Source organism: Bombus flavifrons, chromosome 14 (genome assembly GCF_040668555.2).
Source record: "Bombus flavifrons isolate JBK064 chromosome 14, iyBomFlav1_principal, whole genome shotgun sequence".
Taxonomy (NCBI): domain Eukaryota; kingdom Metazoa; phylum Arthropoda; class Insecta; order Hymenoptera; family Apidae; genus Bombus; species Bombus flavifrons.
The window spans coordinates 2,879,432-2,903,106 of record NC_138455.1 but is presented as its reverse complement, the minus strand read 5'-3'; the positions used below and the strand labels follow the sequence as shown (position 1 = coordinate 2,903,106).

Genomic DNA, 23,675 nt, shown 5'->3' with positions numbered 1-23,675 from the left:
GAAGCGAGGCAGCCCGAGGTACATTCATCACGAGTTATTAAACAAGCCAACAAAAGGCTTGGGTGACTGGAGGGCGCGCGAAAAAAAGCTGGAAGATAGAATCGGCTAACCAGTACGGTCCGCGATGATAGATGACCGCGAGGATTAAGGCATCCTTGCCGCTCGCTTCCTTCCTGCAGAATTTCTTACCGCTACGATAGCAAGAACGAGGAACACAGACGATAAGAGTTGCCACACGGCTGCGAGATAACGCGAGGAAAAATTAGTAGAAAATAATTTGGCCGTCGCGTTAACGTTCCTTGATTAAGACGGCCGTCTCTTCCATTCTTTCAGGTTTCTCTTAAGGAATTACCATTGCAAAAGAAAAATAAATTAAAATGATGCGCGTACTTATTGAGATATACAATGAAAAAATCCAAAATTTAATAAATGATGAGAACAACATAGAAAAATGGAGCATCCAGGTCGTTTTGTTGCATAGAAAAACTAATTATGGAATTAAGATTTTAAATAGTTTTCCGTATTTCTGTGAATTTGAGATATTATTTATGAAGGATGTTAGTTTGCTTCATTCTTTTCATTCTTTTATACTTCTTTCATAATGAGTGCTATATCTCAACATGTGTATACATATGTGATACAAGGAACTATTTATGTTTTATATAATATTGTGCAATGGAATAAAAATTGGTAAATATTGTGCATAATGTGATAAAAATGGAAGATTCTAACTATTGTGTTGTATAGGCAAATTAAAAGGATGAAATAATAAAATGATAATTGCAGGCGATGGAAATATATTTTGTTTGAACATTGATATTGCTCCTGGTTTATGTTTTTCACGTTCTCGTGCGTGGACATATTAGAAGGGAGAAAAATCGTTTTTAAAAGCGCACAGTAATATCTATATTGAAAACCAGATCATTATAAATTAGAAATTAATAGAGCAGATCGAGACAGGATTGCTTCCAGCTAATAGTTTCCTTCTTTATTGAAACTGAAATTACCCTGTTATTAATAATAATTAAGCTTGTTACCTACACTGTAAGAGTAATTAAATTTACTGTTGCTAAATGATTCGCTAATTACTCCGTTAATCAATTTCGAATCAATCAGCACTTCGCTAAAATTTATGCGTCCCTTTTTCCGAAAAATGTTTCTAATACAACATTACATCCTGTAAAACACGATCTTCACTCTAGGGAATACAATGAAGAGCATTAAATCTTCTATAATCGCAATCGTTATTTATTCAAAAGAAATATTATCTCAAAAATCTTCTTAATCATCTCAGATTCTGTACATCCATCCTATCTGTGAATTTCACTCCCATCGTGTGTACAACATTAATTAGTAAACTCATAGTTTGCTCTCTAAAAAATATAAATCTACGAACTTCAAATTTCCTATAATCGCAATTACGTTCCATCTAAACGATTCTATCATCCCCCAAATCTCGCACATATATCCATTTCAACCGTGAATTTTCATCATGTGTACAACATTAATCAGTAAGCTCACAGATTGCGTCCCAGAAGCTATACACCTAAAATTCACAAATTTTCTATAATCTAAGTAAAGAATTCTATCACTGCCAAAATTCTCTGAACCGTCTCAGATCTTCTATATGCACGTCAACCATGAATTTCCACCGTGAGCACGACGTTAATCAGTAAACTCACAGTGCCGTTTCGCGTTCCAGTGTCTGCTCCCGCGCGTAAACACGCTGCTCTTGGCTGATGGTTAACACGATTCCACGCGACACGTTGAAGAGGAGAGGATTCGTGTTGGCGAAAGTTGGCTTGCAACGTGGCTCGCTGACAGACCGTCATCCAGCCTCAACCACACTCCATTCTCGATCCGTTTTACACGGGCAAATCACCCCCTTGCCCTACGAGGCCAGCCCTTTCTACATCCTCCGATCCTCCGCAACAGCAGCCAGCGCCACCCTCTCGTACCTGTAACATCAATTAAAATTCCCGCGGTCGATGAGCCGCTGTTTCGTGCGATCGTCCGCCGTTTTTAATTGGATTAGAGCGAGACGGCTACACGCAGCATCGGGGTCGCGAGGGTGGGTCGAGCGTGTCGAGGGTAGCAGGTTTGTTGCAGGAACGGGGTTGCCTGGAATATTCGGACGTGGCAGGCGAAGGGGTAAGGGACGATTTGGGAAGGTGCAGGTAAATGACAAAGACAATCTACCCACGCGCACCGCCACCCTCCTCGCGTTCCATGGTATTCGTATATGGGGGAGGGGAGAATATCGATTTGCGCGGTTTTGTTAGAAAGGAAAAGCACGGGGAAATTGGAAGACTCGATGCTGTTTGGCTGATCGTTTTCTTTGAATTCAAAAGGACAGAAGGGGTGAAGAACGGTAGATTGTTTTGGAAACGTGTAAGAGGAGGCGGGAGGCGTGAATATCTTTGAACGTTTAACAATGCAATAAGTTTAATTGATTTGTTTTTGAAAGTAAAATAAAATTGCGACAGCTTGGTGAAATTGGAAAACGAAGTTTTAAGTTGTTTTACTGATTATCTTTGGATTCGGAAGGATGGAAGGGACGTTGAGAAGTTTTCTTTCAAAAAATAACATTGGATTGTTCATCGCAGCTTGCTAATTATTTGAAGTGAAATAGAGATAAGAATAACGAACTCGATTAGCCGCGAACTTGCAATTACATAAATGCATACTGCTGTCAGTCGCGAGAACATGTCAACTAGAACGAGAAATGAACATTAAAAAGACGATTTGATCATCGGTCACGCAGGCCTCAATTTCATCCAACAGCGGTCGTAAATTACTCAATTGCCATCTACTTTTCTCGAAAGAAACGTGGTCGACCTCGGGCGACGTAAATCATATTTATCCAATACAAAACAGAAGAAACATGCTGAATCCATTAGTTATTCAATGTTTCCAAATCCCAGACCACTTAATATTCGTATATAGATTAATATACAAAAATATTCCGTACTAAAATAGCGGAGAGAAAAAAGAATTATATTTATTCATTATTTCCGTCAAATATAATTCTCATTCATAAAATTATGACTTTTCTTTTTTTTTAAAAAAGCTACGCTCAATTTCGAAATTTTCCATCCTCCATCACTACAGATTAACGACTTATTTCATTCTCTGCTATCACTTGAGCCTTCCTATGTACGTATATTCGAGTTTTGAGTATCAGAACAGACGAATGCCTGGTCAGGATTGTTTGGATGTCGGTCGCCTTCCGCGAGCTACGCTCTCGGGAACGATTAACTATTTTCATGGGGTTTTTTCGGGGCGAACTTTCGGAGGACTGTCGGAATAAATCATCGGGAGAGCGTGCAAAGTGCCGGGGGCGGCTCGTGCATCGTATCTGCATTCGCGCCACGCGGCATTAATTATGTATTCAATAAATTTTAAACGCATCGAAATGAATTCAAATTGCAGATTAATATTAAACGGTGTTGGCTAATTGGCCGGGCAATTATGCGGCGTTAATTAAACATTAGGAGAGAAAGTCTCGCGACATAAGCACGGCCTCTGCCATCTGGCGAGAAGCTCACCGACGATGCTTCGCACGGAAGTTTCTTGCGGACAGTGCCATCTGAAAGGGTGCCTCGATAATTGTACCAGAGATTCGAGACAACTTTTGGAATGTCTACTTTATCGTTGGACAGTCATCGTTTTTTACTACGTCAGTTTCGTCGGGATTCGTGGATTGTAATTTTTTATTTATTTGTTTGTTTGGAAGGGTAATTTGGAAAGCAGACGGTAGATTATGAGATTTGATGAGTTGGACGTGCAATTTTTTATAGAGATTTATAGTGACATGCGAAACACGAATGCGAATAGTATCAGTATGAGATACTAAAGAGTGTAATTGGGAAAATTTAATAGTTTCAGTTGATACATTTTTTCGTACAAATTTGTGTTTTATGTCACATAATTCTTATCGTTTAAAAAGGTATTGAAAACGCTAGGTTTTAGTTTGTAAACATTTTCATGATCGATAGTAAAATGGTAATCCGCTTGGTTAAAACGTTTGTGATGATTTTAGTACAGAGATAATTTGATATATAATATTCAACACGTATAACAAGTAGGAAAATATTGCAAACGATACTAAAATGATATAAAAGAGATACGGAAATCTAACAGCTTAGAGAAATGTACGAGTAGCAGAAAATACAATATTACGTATACATACACATTATAAATATACATACAGATAAAATTCATAGCTGTTGCTAGTCAAAAGATTTCCAAAGTGAAGTGACTGAATAATTCAACAATGCAGAAACGGTTTTTATTACGAATAATCTTGAATAAATCACAACGACAAGATTACGTACAATTTTATTCGAATGGGTTGGGTAAGGAAACAACGCGTTTAGAAAAAAAAAAAGTTTTATTACACTTACCTACGATCTGTATACGTGAATATACGCAAGTCACGACGTTACATACACAACAACGTACGATCCTGCTCGAGGGTGAAATTTTTAACGGGATCTTTGAGATGTTCAAAATATTCTCAACCCTTGCGTAGAGCACCCCGCGAGGAAATAGGAAGGAAGTTTAAATCACGATTTCGTGTCGGATTGGATTAAAAACATTTCTTCGTGTTCTTGATATGTCCAAGATTGGCGAACGCAATGAAAGACTTTGCCATAGATGAATAACGATCAAGGGAAACGATTATTTAAATAATAGACAGCTAAGCGAACGATGGTACATCGTATGATGTAGTAGTAAGAAAATGTTTTGTACTCTAATCCATTTATTCCTTTTTCCCCGTATAATAATATTTATTGTGCTTCATGTCGATGATCCGTTCCTATGGTAAAATCTTTTCCACGATTCGTCAAACGATCGTTTTCTCGAATTATCGCTCGTAACTTTTCCCGAAAATAGCCAAGCGAGTTTACGCCCGATTGAGTATTCGTGACCATATCACGATCACCGAGTTATATGTTACAGCATATCGACTACATTAATATTCTTCTTCGACTTATAGCTCCATTCCATTGGTTATGCAGCTTGAGAACGCGATTACGTGATTAGTTGAGGATAAATTTAACGGCGAGTTGCGAGTTCCCATGTCTCTTGATCTACTTTCCATGCGAATCATGGTCGACACTATCGGTTGCTTCACTTATAAAACGATAACTGGAGGAAAGGTTTATGCACCGATGGAATTTGCGATAATAAATGCGTTGAAACTATCTCTCACTTCAGAGTAAAATTATTAAGTGGATCAAACGACTGGCAACCCTGTACCTCTGTCATTCCTCCTGCATCGACACGCAAAATACGATCGACTAGATTTTATAGTGGCAAAGAGATCACGACCCAAGTAGAAGGCATAAATTACCCAGTAAAATCGAGCCTTTACATTAATCCTTTTAAAGATACGTTGCTTATGCCGCTTAACGCTACGCTTAGTTTATGCACGCTACCACAAATCTTGTTTTCTCTTTATTTTATCGATTAACATGTCGGCTGTTATAATGACTATGTGACACGTCGCTTGGGTAGTTACGAAACGTTAGAAAAATTCGTTTCGAGTTATTCTTTCGCAGAAAAGGAGCTCAATGTCAACCTTATTATTGATATTGTATATACAAGTTCTTTTCTCATTAGTCTGCATCTAATCTCTTAAGTAGTTTGCACCTTATTCACAAAAGAATCTTCAGCTTCCAGTTTATCATTCGACGACGAATCACAGGGAACTATACGATCAGCTGTGGATACTATTCATTCACATGATAACCATATTTTTGTCAATATCCACCTTATCAACCATAGACACGACCAAGATCTGTGCATATCCCTCGATAATACAGATTTCTTTCACGAGAGTTGTCAAAGTAATTCCTCCGACGAAACAGGTTGCACGCCACTGATTCCTCTTCAGTTTCTAATATAGAGGTTTAAAGTGGCGTTTCCTCCTCTTGCAGTTACCTGGGCGTCGGAGGAGGTGGTGGTGGTCATACGGCGCTACCTGTGTAGAAACCTGTTTTACCAGCCATGGCAGGTCCTCGTTTCCTCTTCTCACATTCCATCGTGCTAAATGTATTTTGGGCGATCTGCGACTTTCTCTTCGGGTTCTGCAGCGTCATACTTCTCTGACTCGAATTCGAACTAGAACTAGTTCCTGGCTCGGATACCCTTAAAATCCCAGAATGTATCGTGCCAAAATTTTGATAAATATATTGGGACTGAATAGCTGAGACAGACGTGTTCTGATTTTTTAGAGTAATGGGCACTGTCTGCCCCGCTAAACTATTGTATCGCGTATCGTACCCGAACGGAGTGTCTAACAACGATTCGTTTTTCTCTCCATACCCACTGAGTCTGGAATCGAGGAGACCTTCCTTTTCGGTAAAGCCACTCAATCTCGAGTCCACCACATTTTGTTCAGTGGTTTTAGGAGAAAATTCGGAATATCGTGGCTCTTGGCCAACAGAATGTTCTTTATTCTCTGTGAAAGCTATCATATTCTGTCGCGAATCAGACAGAATTCTAGAATCGATTAAACCTTCTTTATCGGCAAAACCGCTTAATCGTGAATCGATAACGCTGGCTTCTGACTTATCCCCGAAGGTATATCGGGGATCGCTACTTTTTGCATCTGGATACGCTGGTAAAACGTGAGATAGATCTGCCTTATCGACATAGCTGATAGCTTGCGGATTGGAAGCACAGATATCCGGGGCTGTTTTGCATAACAGAGATGTTCCTTCCTCAGGAGCTCTCTGGGATGCTGAAAATGTGTTAAATTATCAATTTCTATTAATAATTTGTTCATTAATTTACTTTAAGCTAGATAAAGTACGTAATAGAATAAGTAGAAGTACTTTTCGAGGGCTGCCCAAATCCTCGAGCCTGTGGAGGTCCAGGCGATTTCTGGTGAGCTCTGACTAAGTACTCTGAACTTAGTCCTCTCTGTTCCCGTAATTTTCTCTCAGCACCAGGCACCATGACTCTCACCTTGAAAAATCAAAGTGATAATAAGGTCCAACCAGAATTCAAAATGTAATTAGTTACAACACTCGATATATCAGAATGTTTATTTATATTCAAATCGAAAACAATTCTTTCTTCTTTCAAACAATTTCTGTATCAACTATATTTTATCCTTGTATGATATCCACAAAAAGCGATTATTATGACCGTACCATTTCTTCCACTGTGGAGAAACGAGCCATATACCCGGACATAGTTAACACAGCGGCAACTTCCGCGAGAATCAAAGCCAGCCCTGACAACTGAAGGCACCAACCATACTGATACTGTGGCAGACCGTTGTCATCAGCTTGCATGGTCGATGTAGAGGGCAGACTGTACTTTCCCGGCAATTCCAATGATGCATCTGATAAAGCAGATGCTAGGACTATCAGGCCACCACCTAACGAGAGTCCTGGAACACAAATGAAATTATTACTTGGCTTACATCCTAATGTCTTGAATATTTATGGTTTTCCGGCGGAATCGGTTCGACATTCGTGATTTACCATCGAAACTATGCTCGGTGTACTGTTCACCGGAATCGAGCCAACTTGATAAACTCCATTGGATAATATGTAAACTTTCGTAACAGCCAGATCTTTATCATGGTCTGGATGTTTTTGAATTCAGTGCATTTTCAAGTTAAATCATTCGTATCTTGTGTTACCGCTCTGTGGAAGATTTGAAACTTCAATATTTATGAACGGTTACTGTCTTCAAATGTTTTATACCTTTTACTATTCTTTCGCCAACCTAACAAACTTTCTACGATAGTTTCTGGAAATTTCACATTTCTGGTCTTATACTCAAATTTTCTAAGGTGGATTGTTTAACTATTGATGACTACAGCGTTTTGTACCAGAGAAACGAAACTAAGAAGCGTGTAAAAAGAAACACAAATTTGTATCTATATATATATTTGTAAATAAATCTCTGAAATCTCTAAAAATGCATCGCATGTTCTATGGAATGTATCAGAAACCTTCGTTTTAACATAGATAGCCATAGCTAAAACATTAAGCCGAGAAAAGTAAGTAAGACGGAGTTTATTAATAACGCGGAAGGGGTTGTCGTGGATTAAGGCAGGTGAAAAGTTGAGAAACTGATCCAAGTTGCTGGCAGACCAAGTTCTTAGGCTTCAATCTTCCCTTTTATTATCGTTCGATCGCTCGTATCTCTTTAAGCTCGGCCAACAGCGTTATTGCATTCTCGTAAATACGCTAGCATTACAGTGGTAATGCGAGACGAATGGAGCCATTAAAATTGATCGTTCCATAAAGCTTGTCGCGTTTTCTGCGTCCTTAACTGCGCCTTTCGGCTGAATAAACGGCCCCACTAACAGTAATTGAAGTCTAACATTGCTCTACACTCTTCCTGACCAACAATTAGATTCAACGTTTCAATGAAAAGAAAAACACAAGAATCCGTGAAACCATTCGCTCTAAATACATAATCTTACTTTTTGGAGCTAAGTAATTGAATAAACGAATTCTAACAATATGCTGACTTATTCTGTTGAAAAAGTTAAATTGATCTGTCGCAATTAAAAGAAGAAAATATTTTTCGTTCGGAACGAAAATTTTCTCTTCGTCAAAAACGGGTACCCTTATCCTTCCGAAGCTCCCTCTGTCCTTCTTTGAACATATCAAAAAGGCCGTGTTGGCCGCGTTTACTCTTTATCTACAGCGTATCTTACCACGCGTAAAGCGCGCCACATAAAAATTTGCATACGCGTAAAACGAACGAGGCAAGCTTGGTGCCATTTCCTCGACAGTCGATTCAATTCCAGTCGCACCCAGCCACCGTCAACGGGACATTGTTATGACGGGATAAGCCCTGCCGTTATTGCATTCTTAACGACAGATAGTCGGCCCGCGTCACGGCGACCTGGATTATCTCTGAAACGCGCGAGCTACGTTCTCTGAGTCTTCTTTTCAGATCATTTTTGAGAGAATTCATCTGCTTGTCGTGTCCATTTTGCTTCTATTTCACGAGGATACTGTGTTGTTAAGTCATTCCATAAAAAAGTTCCCTCTTTATTTTATCTCCTTTAAGTTTGTTCTTGGAAACCTTATCATATATATGCATACTACCTTTCTGTTTTACAGAGTTACAGACCTCCGATTTAATGCTATTAATATCGTCGAGGAAATTGTTCTATATTATTGTCAGAATTATTCCGTTGAACTAGATTATTTATTGTTCGTGAATATAGTTGGCGTGAAATATGCACCTTTTATTCAGAAATGTTAAAAATACATATATATAGAGCACAGAAAAGTTATATTAACACCTAAATGGGAAACTGCACGTTATTTAGCAAACTGAATAACTTTAGCTAATATAAATCGTCATTTTCGACGGAGAAGGTAAACACATCTCTGTGGAATATCTTCGATAATTCATTAACGTGATTTATATCTGCATTCAAAATATTACACAATTAATACGACTCATGTGTGATGTGACGTATGAAATTTGGGAGAATTCAGATGAACGTGACAAAGTTCGAAAATCATCCGAGATTTCTTACGATTCTCGGTCTTTTTGCTTCCTTGCTACAAAAGAGCAATAATCGGTGCACAAGGCAGTCATAGATTTCAAATTCGCTTGCAGATTAATTTCAATAATTGATTACTACTTCAGCTTGTTAAATTGCAGTGGGCATAAAAAGCATGCATATTTCATTTGCGCGTCTCAGTTGAACGCTGAAAATGTGTCTGGATGAATTTAAATTTCAATTAACGCTGCCATACGTTTTACAATCGGACGTACGTCGTTTTGGGGGCAAAGTTTATGCTCCGTTTCGATTCGGGGCACGTATCCGCGTCCTCTCTGAACATGAACACGCGGAACGCACGCACGCCTTGTCACAAAGGTGATTTAAAATTTGAAAATAGATAGCGATCGGAATCAGCTAATCCCGTTGGTTATTTATTACCTTAAATCAATAACGTCTACATTGAAATATGTATTCAGAGGGACAAACATCGAATTTGTAATTTATCTGACAGTAAAGCTTACTTTTTCTACAATTTTGTACACTGAAATACACTGAGAGTAATTTTAGCAGAGAAGGATTTCGCTTTTAAAAAAGTTATTGAAATGATAACGCTAACGAGAACCATCACACTCATTAAAATGGATTCTTCGTTTTTAATCTCTTAGCTTTCTTTTTTATTATATTTTGTCTATTTATTTATTTTCATCGTTAAAGAAATTTTAAAGTAACAACAATAAACGCTGGAACTACCGAACCCGTTGAAATGATCGTTTTCTGATTATTTGTTACGATTACTACAAAGATACTGATATTTTTGCCCAAATTAATATTGATTTTCATTTATATAGAGAGATAATTCGATATTAATATATTTTAATTAATATCATTCGAATTATGCTTACTGATTTATATGTGGAATATCTAGATACATATTATACGTCGGCAGTTCTAGTGTTAAATGAAAGAACCTTGCACTTTTTATTTTTTCAAAGATTCTTAATTATTCGAAGGGAAGAATCTAGGTGAATAGGTTTTTTTTGTAGATCATCCGAACGTAGCTGAATCGCCCCAGAGAATCCACACGTGATCCAGCATTTCACACGTATTTTACCCTGGCACGTACAAAAACCTGTTCCCCCGTATCGACGAATCGAATTTCTATACGCAGAGGGGTTTAATTAGCGCGCTGCTTGTCAGCCGCTGCGTTCCCTCATTCACCGATTTCATTTGCAAGTATGCCAGGCTAGACGCTGTTTATCAATTAGCCCTAGTTAGCAGGCACGACCCAATTTCACGCGTCTTCAGAAACAAGCTCCGACAGATGTGAAATAATTATGCGAGGAAAGGCCGTGGTACAAGTTTAAGGTTCGTTAAGGGCTGTGAAAGGGATCTTTGTTGAATTTGGGTTAATCCTAATTTGCCTGACTAATTACACTTGGATCTGATTCCTTTAGATTTCCGAAATTGAATTTCTTGAAATAGCACCACAACATAGAGGATATTTGCAACAGATAGTGGCTACGTCCAACAAAGTAATTCTGTCGTTTTGTCGATCAACTTCGTTAAAGGTATAAAGCTGCACACACTTTATTCTCGTTATACGATATTCCTCTTATACGATGTGATTGATAACAATTCCAAAAGATGAAATCAATATTAGTAAAAATTTACATTCATCAGTCACGAACGAATACGCTTGACGTATTCATCCAGATTCCTCTGAAATTTCCTCGGGAAAAAAAGGAAGTTTGCAATTGTAATTGACGCAGACAAATGACGAAGATTGTATCAGTATGGGAGTAGTATCGCGGAAATAAATCGGGGCTCGTGAATCATATCAGCAAACGAAAGTTCGCGGACAGTCGTCATCAGAACGTCGACGAGTTTGGAATATTCAATCGAGAGTCGTCTTCAATTTCCCCGTTGACTCGATTCTGCTACGCTTTGTTCCCGGACGACTCAACCCATTGCTCAATTAATTAGCAGTAATTGCAATTTAGTCGTGAAACGTTGGATTCGACGAAGTGAACTCGACGTTTCCATTGACGCAATATGAACGTGGCATTCGGACTCTGTTCAAAAGTAAACGTACAGGATCCTCGTGCTTATCAGAGTTAATCCTGGGCGAATGTTGAATAGAAATTAAGCAGAATTAGCGGTTACCCACTAATCCTTTGGACCTCCCGCTTTAGAAAATTTCGCAGAAGTCGTGTAAGCCTTAATTATATAATTTATCAACATGTATTATGTATTATGTATTTTGTAGAAATACCAAATTAGAGATGAGACTTTCAATGTACGAGTCTCAAATAAAATAGTCGAAGCTATACGTAATACATTTCGTGATTAAATGGTACTTCTCTCTCTCTCTCTCTCTCTCTCTCTCTCTCTCTTTCTCTCGATTTTCGATTGATTGAATCCTTAACTAATCCAACTGTAAGATTAGGTTCCAACAATTAGGACACTTTGTTATTCGAGAACTTTTTATTTTTCCTATAAATCTTGGGATTCTTTCCTGTTTCCATTCAGAAACTTCTGCGATGGCATCCTCCGTTCAAATAATCTCAATCATTCGACCCAAATACTCTTCCTTTACACTCCTGAATTCTAAACCAAGTACACATCATTCGCACGTCTATCGATCTGTTTCCAAACATTCTTCACCCGCTGAACAAAATTCCATCACTCTCACACTTCGAGGAAATTTAAGAATCGTGTTTCTTAGTAGATTCTCTTCCCTTGGTATACTAATCGTTTGCACGTTCCGTGAATTTCCAAAGGATAGAAATTTTGGACGATTTACAAGTCGCAGGATGGAATAATCGTGTGAAAATATTCTGCAGAGCCATCAAGTTTTGAACGGGTAACTGTACAATTCTGACAGTCAATGAACGTCAGTAAAAGCATGAACGACGCTCAATCGACAGACACGTCTGCTCTCGTTTATTGTCTATTATCTCCCGTGTCGTGGAATATCTTTTATTCTGTAAAGGAATTGGAGAAAAAGTTGCTCTGACATATTTTCACAAACGTACGTATCTGCGTTTGATACTATTCACGAAGAAAATAAAAAGAAACATATTTTAATAATCTTTCATATGAATTTTATGCCGTACACGCAGGTATATCACATATTTTTAATAATATGTTATATTCTGGACGTTATCTGCTACTATATAAATATTTTTCGCGAAGTGGTTCAACTGCAGCATTTAAGTTCAGCTGAGTATGATCATCCCAGGAAAGATTTATACATCATGGTTATCGTTATTGCCATCGGCTGGGAAATAAACAAAATACTTAACGCCAAGAGCGTTTCAGTGATGGCGAATCGCAGAGAGTCGGGCGCAGTAGTAGCGGACTGCACGAGTCAGCCATAAGAATTCCGAAGACCAGCGCTCTGTTAGGTCTTGGTTAGATACGAGCTCCGAATATAAGCTCTTCCTCTCTATCTGTAAGTTCGTAGATAACAGACAGAGAATATTAACCACTAAACATGCCTGTATTCACCAGAGAGTTTCCTCTGAAAATTTCGAAGAAAATAAGAAAAAGCGTAAGAGGAAACAATATAATGTGCGTAACATTTCGAAGTAAAACTGTGGTTTCCTTTATATAAATTGATGAATATGTCGACGAGAAGGATTCTGTCTAAGAACTATCTGAAGTTCTAGTAAAGACTATTGCGTAGTTATGCGATGGATTTTTGTGAGCGTGTTATTGAAAAGTTCGTTGAAGAAGTCGTAGAGAATGATTTCACTATTAGTAATGTCTCCGAAACTTGCTGCTGTCACAGAAGTTGCTCGAGTAACGAGCGACCATTTTTCCTTTGACTTTCCTTCTTTATTTTCTCTGGTGTTTGGCGTCTAAGAAACTTTCAGATAAGCTCGAAATTCATCGAGGTAAATGTAAGATATCGGTCGTACTCTTAGAATGTTCAAATCGATTGAAATTAAGGAAAATGACGTGTAAAAATAGTAGTGATAATTATATCAATTTTTCTGTTATTACGCATTTTGCAGTTGTGGGTACGAGAAGTTATCGTAGTTTGATCGTTTAATGCGTTATGTGACATATCGATTTCCAAAGGTTTCATCCAACGTAGGTTAATCCTGTCTAGGATCATTCAGCTGGTAACGAGCATTCAGTGAAAAATTTATCTTTCTACCAGTACAGAAGTTTCGTGTTTCATTTTTTTACAATGGCATTTTTTAAAACATCATTTATTTATCGTAAATTACAAAAATATTAGATCGTTCTTGTTCGACGTTAATTTTGCAATATCTTCTATTTCAATACAAAAATTACTATTTTATTCATTTCGCTCGTCCATAGAGATTATATATACTACCCTAAAATTAATCTAGTCCAAAGTTTTTTAATTTCCTGCATCCACGGTATTAAAGTAACATTTTCAAACACTTTGGCCTTTGTACAATGCAAATACTCTCTTTATGAATACATTTTTGATGCGAAGTGACGACAGAGCCAGAGATAATCTTGTAAGACGCTGGCTGGAACAGGGAAACAGGAACAGAAATTTCCTTCTAAGACAAAATGCAGCTGCTGGCACCTCCTGTCTACCTTCTCGTATCCACTCCAGGTGGAACGTAACATGCATGTACCTTGTGTTCACCAGCGTGAAGCATCGCCGGTCCCTGGAAAGTAGCTTGCATCAAAGTTGACAAACTTGATTCACGGAACTTGAGGAAAAGCTTCAACAGTCTCTGCTTCAGCTCGCGTAATTTAAACTAGTCAAACTGTGTTCTTGCTAATTTAAAAGATAATATAGATTAAACCGGAATTCGGTAGGAAGTAATCACGTACTTTCATGTTTGATCAAAGAAAGAGACTCCCCACGTGTTTTTAAAGAGTGCAGTTTTAAAAATGTATACGCGGCTATATTATAGACTGTGTATCAAAATTAATGGAAATCTTTTTTTATTTTTATAATCCTCGAATGGTAGGAAATGTACCATGACAATATATGTACCATTATTTTCCTATTGCAGATCTTTTCTTCCATTTTTTGAACCGCTATAGCCAAAGTCACATTAATTAAGAGTCTTTTGGTTTTTTTATTTTGGATAAAGAATACGCTAGGAAGAAAAAAGATATAAGAAACATATGGTTCGAACAAATTATAGAGCTACGTATAGAAGAGTTGTCGTAACAGACAACCAATTTGAGAACACTTACAAGAGAAACAAACGTAGTTAGATATTACTTTAGAAGGAGAACTCGGTCTCTTGAGTCATTTCTTCTCAAACACCGCCGCTGTCGCGCAATAGAACAGGGAAATAAGATTCGAGCGGTAAGAAATCCTCTAAGGACTTGCGAACTTTTGATTACGTCGGATCTTGTTTCCACAAGATCAAATGATTTCCTTGAAAACATCATTAAAAATACTGTTCCCTCTGTATCCAATTTTCCAGTATCTAAACCTCGTATCATATCAGACAACTGCTCTGGAATAATCAAATTCGCGAAAATAATTAAGCTAAATTTGTTACTCTAAAAATGTTTATCAAAGACTACGATTAATTTCTCTAAAAATATTATTGCAATTTTTAATAATTTTCTCAGTCGTACTAAAGTATGCCACAATATTATACATTACGTTTAATAATAAACGTAACTGCAAAATTAAGAATACTTCTCTTTATTCGGTTAGTCTCTTATAAGTCTTCAAAAAAGAAATTATACCAGAAAATTCAGCATTTCCTGTCGCTACTTCCGTCTCCGATCAAAGAAAGTTTACTAAAAACACACATGGCACTCGTCAAGAATTTCAGCATCCAACCGGAATCCTCGACGAGTTCCCCAACTGCACATGTTGAAAAAGATCAGCTCTACAGTCAAAAATTCCCCTCTGACAATCGTTCACGTGTAGGAAAATGTTGAAAACGACGGGGTTTAATCCGTGGAGATTATAAGAGTCACTTCGGCAACGATTTCGTAGATCCCGAGGGAATCGCGAATTTCTTGGACGGCTAGGAGTATTTCGGCCAACTATTCACTCCGTTGAGTATTCCAGCACGGTTCCAGCGCATAAATTTCAAGCGTGCCTGCGATGCTTTATGCCGGCAGGATTAAATAACTTGACCCAGTCGCAACATATCACGCCTAGGAAGCATCTCACCTGCCCCCTTCCAATTGTCGCACATTCTTTTCTAACATGGTCCACCTCCACTATGAAACCCTTTCTTAAAACTTGCGTTTGTCTTCAGTATGCATAAATGTGCGTTAAAAATGTTTAATATAGCTATTTAAATGTAGCACGATTTGGGTGTTGATTGGACGAATGTACATTAGGTTTTATAGTCGTTAAAATAGTCTTAAAAGTAGAATAAAATACATAATCGTTAGATACCCTTGGCAACAATTTTCTGCCATAAAATTCATCGTCAAACTGAAAGCACGTGTGGCAGTTCTCTCTGAATAACTTTCTCTTCTCAATCCTTAGTAAACACGCGTTTTCTTTTCCTCACAAAATTTTCCTTCACTGTTTGTACCAAACTGTAATCGATTACAATTTCTTCTTGCTCTATACCAAATCTCTAACATCAGTCCAGGCGATGACTGATCAATCCTTCCTACCAAATTATGATCAGTTGCAATTCATTCTTTCTGTATATCAAACCTCAAACATCAACCCGGAAAAAATTTTTAAATTATTTACGAAAACGATTTTCGTTTGTAAAAGTCTCGTAACCAGCGAAATATTTAAGTTGTACCCTAACCAGCTCTGAATAACTTCTATCACTGAACCTTTAATGAACACACTTTTCCTCTTCTCAAGCTGCCTTCTGGACCTTCTCCTTTCATCTATCCGTCTAGAAACCCATCCATAAGGATCCCCAAACCTGTTCAGTTGGCTTCACCAGCCACTCTTTGCTCATGAGGGGGTGAGTCTGGTAAAGTCTCGCGTGGCATTTCTCCGAGATGCAGCGAGTCTAAAACACGGGGATTTTCTCCATTGTAGTTGTAGTCAATGTTCCGCTGGTCGTCGTCGTGATCGTTGTGGAAATTGGATCGACCATTCGATATCGCGGCCGGTATTCTCGAAATTCAAGCGGGCTTGCTTGCTACGCAACGGCCGCTCCTCTCCGCCGCTCGTATTAATATTAAATTCCGGTTGCTGGTGGCTGAGCCACGGGTAGATGGCTCCGGATGGCCGTGCCTCTGGATGCCGACTCGCAGACAAGAATTATATGAGCGAATGCCTCGCGTCCCTCCTGTCCGACGCACGATGGATCGCGGCTAGTTTTCACGAAAACGCTCGCCAGGGAAATGAATTCGGTTTCGCCTGGTTTGGGTGTTAATTTGCTGCACGCGGACTAGTCGGAAAATTGGCGTGGGAAACATGGAAGTGTTGGCTGAGATTTGTTTTGTTCTATTTTTGTTTTTTTTTTTTTTTTTTTTTTGTTTGGTTTCTAATTGATTTTAAGCGTAATTCGCTGCGTGGAAATATTACGTGGCAAGGTGTTTTTTGTTTTCACCGTTTCGTGATGAAAGAGATTATATGGATGTATAATAAAGGGTTTTCATAAGTATCTGAGCACTGCTTCTGCAGTAGATTATAGATTATAGGCACGAAAATATTGAGAAAAGCTCGTATTATGATATTTACTTGACTGATTACTTTAGATATTATTTTACATATGATTTGTAACGTGAAAATATTTTAAGATATGCAATAGCGTATTGTAAAGATTTTATAAGGAACGAGAACAGCGAAATTCAATGTTCAGAGCATCAAAATTTCATACGCACTAACCTAATATCTTCCTTTTATGTAGTGAGATCTAATCATTCAAATTTCCTCGAAGAAAATTCGTGTAACGATTCAAGATCAGCGATCATTGGGAAGAAACGAGCGACGTTGCTTAAGAGTCGATGATAATTCGTGATCAAGCAATTCATCCTCTTCTGCGGATGGACCGCGTATTTGTCATGATTAACACGCGTCATAAAACGAGCCAGCTTCACCGTCGAACAATGCCGTGCGAATTAATGAGGACACGAGAACGAAGGCTGTCATTCACTGACGCGGAACTATGATCTCCGATTGGCAAGGGAGAACTCGGTTGCGACATGTTTGTTCAATGGGATCCCCCCCCCCCCCGAACACGGCTCATTTCACGGATCCCATTGATAATCGAATACTTAACACGCGATGAATTACGATTGTCATCCTGGCGAAATTATAATACGTATAGAGAATGTGAAAAGTATACAAAGTTCCAGAAGGTGTTCATTTTGTATAATCTGACACGAAGAATTTTCTAGGAGAATGTCGATTAGAAAAACTATGTCGATAGTATGTCAAAATGAAATGTCTAAATGTTCATGAATTCCCTTTTTGTAAGAATCTAGGTCTTTCCTCTTCAACGGCTGACTGTTCTTGCGAGTCAAGGGGTGTAACGTTGAGTGTGTCGTCAAGAAGTACGAAGAAGTACATTTGACGTTATAATAACGACGTCGTTAGGCGAAACTTTCCTCTCTTACGTGGCTTCACTGCGGTTCAAGTAGTCAGTTTTTCGCCAAGCATTCGCGGTATCAATAACCTCATGATCTCTATTTTTCCTTTCGTGACTGCCGCCACGGAAAACAATTCTTAATTCCAATTAAAACTTCAAAGATAGAAAATACTACACTGTAAATCCCGTAATAAATATAACGACAGAAACTTTCTAAAAATATAAAAATTCTAAAATAACGTGCCAATAAATTGTTCCTAGGAATAAATCTTCGCTCTCTACAAGACATTTACGAACTGCTCCACAACAAGTAGCCAACAATTCTCGCGTCATAAATACCCTATAAAAAATCCTTTCGTGTCAAGAGAGAAGTGATATCTTCAACAAGAAGAAATTACGATATTAACTAGGGAACGGAACGATATTGAAAAAAAGAAAAAATCGGAAATGCAATTCACTCTGTAGAGGTTGCTATCTCGAAGGGAGCATATCGCACGGAACGAAAGAAATCGATTGGTCACCCGTGAAAGCTCGCAGGAGGCAACATGATTTATCCGACACCTCGAGCGTGTCCCAATTTATCAGAGGCTCGCAGGAATTAATTCGAGATAGGATCACGGTATCGACGGGTAGATTTGTATGACGGCCGGATGACCAGTGCATTGCCACGTTACTCGGCGCAATTTGTATTCAGGCGGTGGCCAACGCTGACGATAGTAGTAATAGCAATGGAGCCCACGGCTTCCTCAAGATAACGTCCCAATCCCTCGGCTGTCGTTTTACCTCGGCGATTAGCGCAATCTGGAAGTCGCATCGAAGCTTTTTATTCCTCTACAGCTCCTTGATCTAATAAGAGATTCTTCCTCTCGCAAATCGGATATCTTCTAGGGAATCGGTATAACGCGCGAAATAACGCGATGGATAAAGAATATTATAAGAAGTTATCCGTTGGGTATCTTTTTCCTGACTTATTCGTTTCTACGACGCTATTATAATTAGAAGACATCCAAATTGAAATTCGGTAATTGAGAATCGAAAATATTTTCATATTTTATTACTAAATCTATTTCACAATTTTAATTAACATGGTTTAATTAACATTTAATTATGGTTCCGATCTTCGCGCTACATGCTAAATAGAAGTGTTCATATAATACCTGTCTTGATATTGTGAAATTTTACGTATGCGTTTAATATGAATTATTATGAACTACTTTCACGTAATTTCAGGGTTTTCAGCTCACGTGCCCTATTCAAATACATATGTATGTGTTGACTCGTGCGCACGTCACACGTAATGAACATGTTTAGTGCATCGTGTGTTTACGATCGATGGAGAACTATGTGCTTTCAGTTTCTTGGAATTGACTAGAACTTAAAACGAGTGATCTTCAAATATACGTGGAATAAGAATAATGTTCGAATAGAAATTTTGAATTACGCTGGTCATACGCTGATAGAATTAATAAGAACAGGGAATAACAGGGTGATTGGATTTGCGTTAATCGCGGCCGCAATTGGAAGCCGAATTGGGATTTAAAGTTAAAGTGGGAATCGTCTAGGGTTGGGGGTGGTTGAAACGTCTGGAATCGGCGGTGTTCTGGTAACCGGAGAAGTGGAACAGCGAGAATTGTTTCCGATCCAGTTAAGAGTGCATCTCTGATTTATGAAAATTATACCAGGGCCGGTTGTGCTCAAGTTTCCGAATTAATATGTAACTGCGCTAATGAAGTGCAAATTTAATGTGCCTGCGGGACAAACAGCTACGTGCTCTCTAATTAACGCTAATAATTAACGCCGAAGAATTATCGGGTGAATTCGCTTGACGCGAAACAAAATTTTCTCGTGGAACTGTGCTGGAAATTGGAGAAACCGTGTCGGTTTGCGATTGATTGGTTTTATAGTGATTCAATTGCCTATACCTTATTTGCTTAAGAAATAATTCTTCGCGTATGAGTTCACGTTTATTTCTTACTTTAGCAAAATTTTCTAACCGAGATTGCAGATACAAAGGCAAATAGCGAATCTCCATCCTTTAATTTTTTAGATAAGAAGAATATCCCTTTTACTGAAAAGTAAATTTTTCTTCTATTTGATACTCCTAATTAAAAGCACGACACTCATGAATTAATTTTATCTCCGTAGCAGATTCAAATCTATTCAAGTATCAACCTCCACTTCGTTTCTTATCTTTCTTTCGTGCATTTTTTTAAATCGCCAGCTTAATTCTCTTTATTATGATACATCGTGTCAATCCAGCTACGTGTTTGTATTTTCCCGAGAATTACTTTTTCTCCTCTTAAACTGTTGTTACATTTGGCAAAACTAGATTAAAGAATAATTAACCAATTTGGAGTAGTCACGATACTAGCTGCTGACTACTTTCCCCGATGATATGGAATTAAAAACAACATTTTGTAACTATGTTCGTAACATCGTCCAGAGTAGGTGTTACTTTAATTAACAGAAGTGAATTTTAAATGAAATTGCTTGAAAGTTTGTATAATACGATTCACTTGTATATCTACAGTAGAAACAAAACCAATTCGTCGTATTTATATTTTGCGAACAAAATTATGAAAAATGAAAAGAGGCTTGTAAAATTTTTGAATATCTAGGTACATCAGAAGCTTCTACATTACATTTGCTTAAAATTTCGGCAGAAGGAGGTCGTAGATTTGTCAAATATTTTAAATTTTGCTCGCTGCCAAAAGAAATTAGAATGTAACTATATGGTAATTTCAATGGAAATTCAGAAATTATTCGAAAGGCGAGGGCGGAATATATTCTTTTGTTCTGTAGGAATTTAGTTGGTTCAGGTTACATGCAAAATTCGCTGTTGAATTTCTCAGCAAAGTGTTCAACGTCTTTCTCCTGTTTTTCTTATTTTTACCGCTGTAGAGAGATCGGTCTTCTGTTTTTATCTCTCTTTTCGTAGCTACATATTCTCTGTTCTTTTATTCTTTTTAACGGGAAGTTGTTTGCGCGTCAGGCTGAGAAATTAATTCGAATCTTTTTCTTTTGTTAGGTCACGCCACTGGGTGCAAGTTAACTTTCGTTCTGTCTTTAAATCGTGTTCTCAAGTAGTTCTTTCGTCGCCAGTCACAATCATAAACCAAGATTTTTCAAGAATAGCGTGCAGGAGAAATTTCTAGATTTCTGTCTTTTCTCCTCAGTTGAAACGTAAGTTATGTAAATTTAATGAGGGGACAGAGGAAGAATGGCACAAATAATAAAATTTGTGACTTTGAGTGTGAAGTTAAATTGAAATAGAAAACTCTAAAATAATATTAATTGTGTTTAATTGGCCAAATATTTGGATATCCTTAAAAATTTATGACAGAATCTATATGGATGTAGGAATAAATATGGAGCGATGGTTAATTTTCAAATGTCCAAGTTTTAATTAACGAAGAAGCCAACCACTTGTATTAACGTAAATTGAAAAGTTCTTATAAAATGATATCAAAGAAGCAATACGTATCGTAAAGTGCATAATTAACGAACGAGACAGGGCAAAAAAGAGGTATCAAGAGTAGGTAGAAGGTGACAGTTGGAAAAGAGAAGAAACAGGGCGAAAGGAATGAGAAGCTCGAATGAAAATTAAAGAGCAAGAAAACGGTGTGGAGGGGTACGTGATGCGTGGGAAAGGGTGGTGAAACAAGAACAAACTTCTCGCTCGAGCGAATTCCGGCATTTTCATACAGCGTGCAGCTAATGAATGTAGTTACTATCCGGAAAAGTAATTTTAATATGCCGTATCGGTAATTTTCATCGCCGCCGGGGATCGTAAACTGCGCTAATAGTTTCCAGTTGTCGACCAGGCGGTAATAGATACATCCGGTTAATTAATTTTCATCTCGATTCCCCTCTAAACAATTCTCGATTTTATTTCCATGGATCGCATGATCCCCGACCTGTGAAAAATTATTTTTCACACTGATAGAGAGTATATTAACATCCAGGAAGGAACATACACATTTCCGATATGTGATTGGAAAGGAATCTTTCGGTATAAAAAATATTTATTTGCGAAACATTTTGGTCTCATGAAAATTTATCTAGAACTTATCTTTTAATAATCAGATGATTAATAGTCAATATTAAAAGGGCGATTGCGAAATATTAAATCTGTTATTCTCTTGTTAAACTCAAATCTATAGAAAAACGTACAAAAAAAGAAAAAAGAATGAAAGGGTGATCTAGAAAATTTCCTCACCGTTCTTCTCTGTGATTGATGAAACGAACAGAAAGATTCCATTTTCCCCGGCTTTCCGGTCCGTCAACCGGGTGCGTACCAAAATAAATCATAGTCGAGTATGTAGCAAATGTTTACAAAAGCCGGGTCGATTATAACCCGAGTCGAAGAGGGCGGGACATTCTGTACCTTCCAAAAAAATCTTCCGAATCTAGCGTCGACACTTGAAACGAACCATAAGAAGAATAAAAAGAAAGAAAAAGAAAAAAAACGGGCGAGAAAAATGAACGAAAGTGGACGAAATATTAATCCAATTCAAGTAGGGAAACTTTCGAAGCTATTCGGTATTATTTCATCCCCTCTCGATTTTACCCTCTCTTCCCCTTTCATCGTTTACGCGAACGAGGCAACGATCCGATTGAATACAGCCGGCGCCAGGTTTTTCAGGGACGTCACAATGAATCCTGTCAAACGAGTGAATCGCAAGCTTTATTTCGACCGCGTCAATATTTGACGAAGGTTTCGATATTTCATTACATTGGCCGTCCGCCCCACTGTTTTCACCGACGTTATTTCGTAAACGAAATATCCGGTCGCGGCTCTAGCTCGCGAGAAATCTCCCAGTGCGATTTGCTCTCCTTTTAACGCGACCGCACCTGTTCGAATTATCGATCATTTTATTTTATTTCCACCGGTGGAAATTGTGTAAATTTGAGGGAAATACTGGTTATACTCGCAACACCGAGCGGTTTATCGTGTTTAACTCTCCGCATCGCGTCCAAGTGTTTGTGCCTTCTATGCCTAACAATCGCTGAATAATATCGGCGAAAATATTTGTTTAATCCTGTGTAACGTTACTTTTCCGACGTTTTATACGGCGGAAATGGTGTATTTCAGATATCTTTTATTCTATGTTTGCGGTTGAGAATATCACACATATATTCTTTTCTTTGGAATAAGATCATAATATTTATGTAAAAATCATTTTACCTAATTTTTAAGTTTTCAATCATGATAACACGACATTCTGACATTTTGACTGTCGCTGAACGCTTTGCCATTTGTCGTCGGTCGTCGTCACGTTTCCATGACTTTAGTTTTTGTTTTAATTTAGCCGGCGCTTAAGCGCGAGACGAGCGTTTCCTGTATTTAATGGTGTTCTATTGAAGTGAAACGATCTACAAATGCACTAAAAAGACCGGTAATTTGTGAGTTTAACGACCCAGTGAAAGAAAATGATCAGCAAATGATTATAATCCCGATTTCTGTAACTATATGGGACAATCAGGACATAAGTAAATAAATTCATGCAATGCATGAATGTAGAAAATAAATTGAGATAATATGATAAAGATTCAATAATGATGATGGATTCAATGTAATTTTCTCAAAAAGTGTATGATAATTATACAATAACAGACTGAATGATAACTGCCGGCTGTTGTGAGAAAGATCTACGTCGAAATGTACGGTCACCGAGACGTTGATGAAAATGATT

General features: G+C 37.9%; 1 protein-coding gene across 1 annotated transcript in view; it reads right to left on the bottom strand.

Annotated features, from left to right (window-relative positions):
- Positions 1-3,873: 3,873 nt before the first annotated feature.
- LOC138186860 (uncharacterized) overlaps positions 3,874-23,675 on the bottom strand; it is a 163,394-nt gene continuing 143,592 nt past the window's right edge. The window contains exons 5-7 of the mRNA XM_069127117.1: positions 7,167-7,408; positions 6,846-6,978; positions 3,874-6,751 (exon numbers count right to left, since the gene is read on the bottom strand). Of these exons, the coding sequence (XP_068983218.1) occupies positions 5,976-6,751; positions 6,846-6,978; positions 7,167-7,408 (1,151 nt within the window). The 3' untranslated portion in view covers positions 3,874-5,975. The remainder of the gene's footprint in view (positions 6,752-6,845; positions 6,979-7,166; positions 7,409-23,675) is intronic.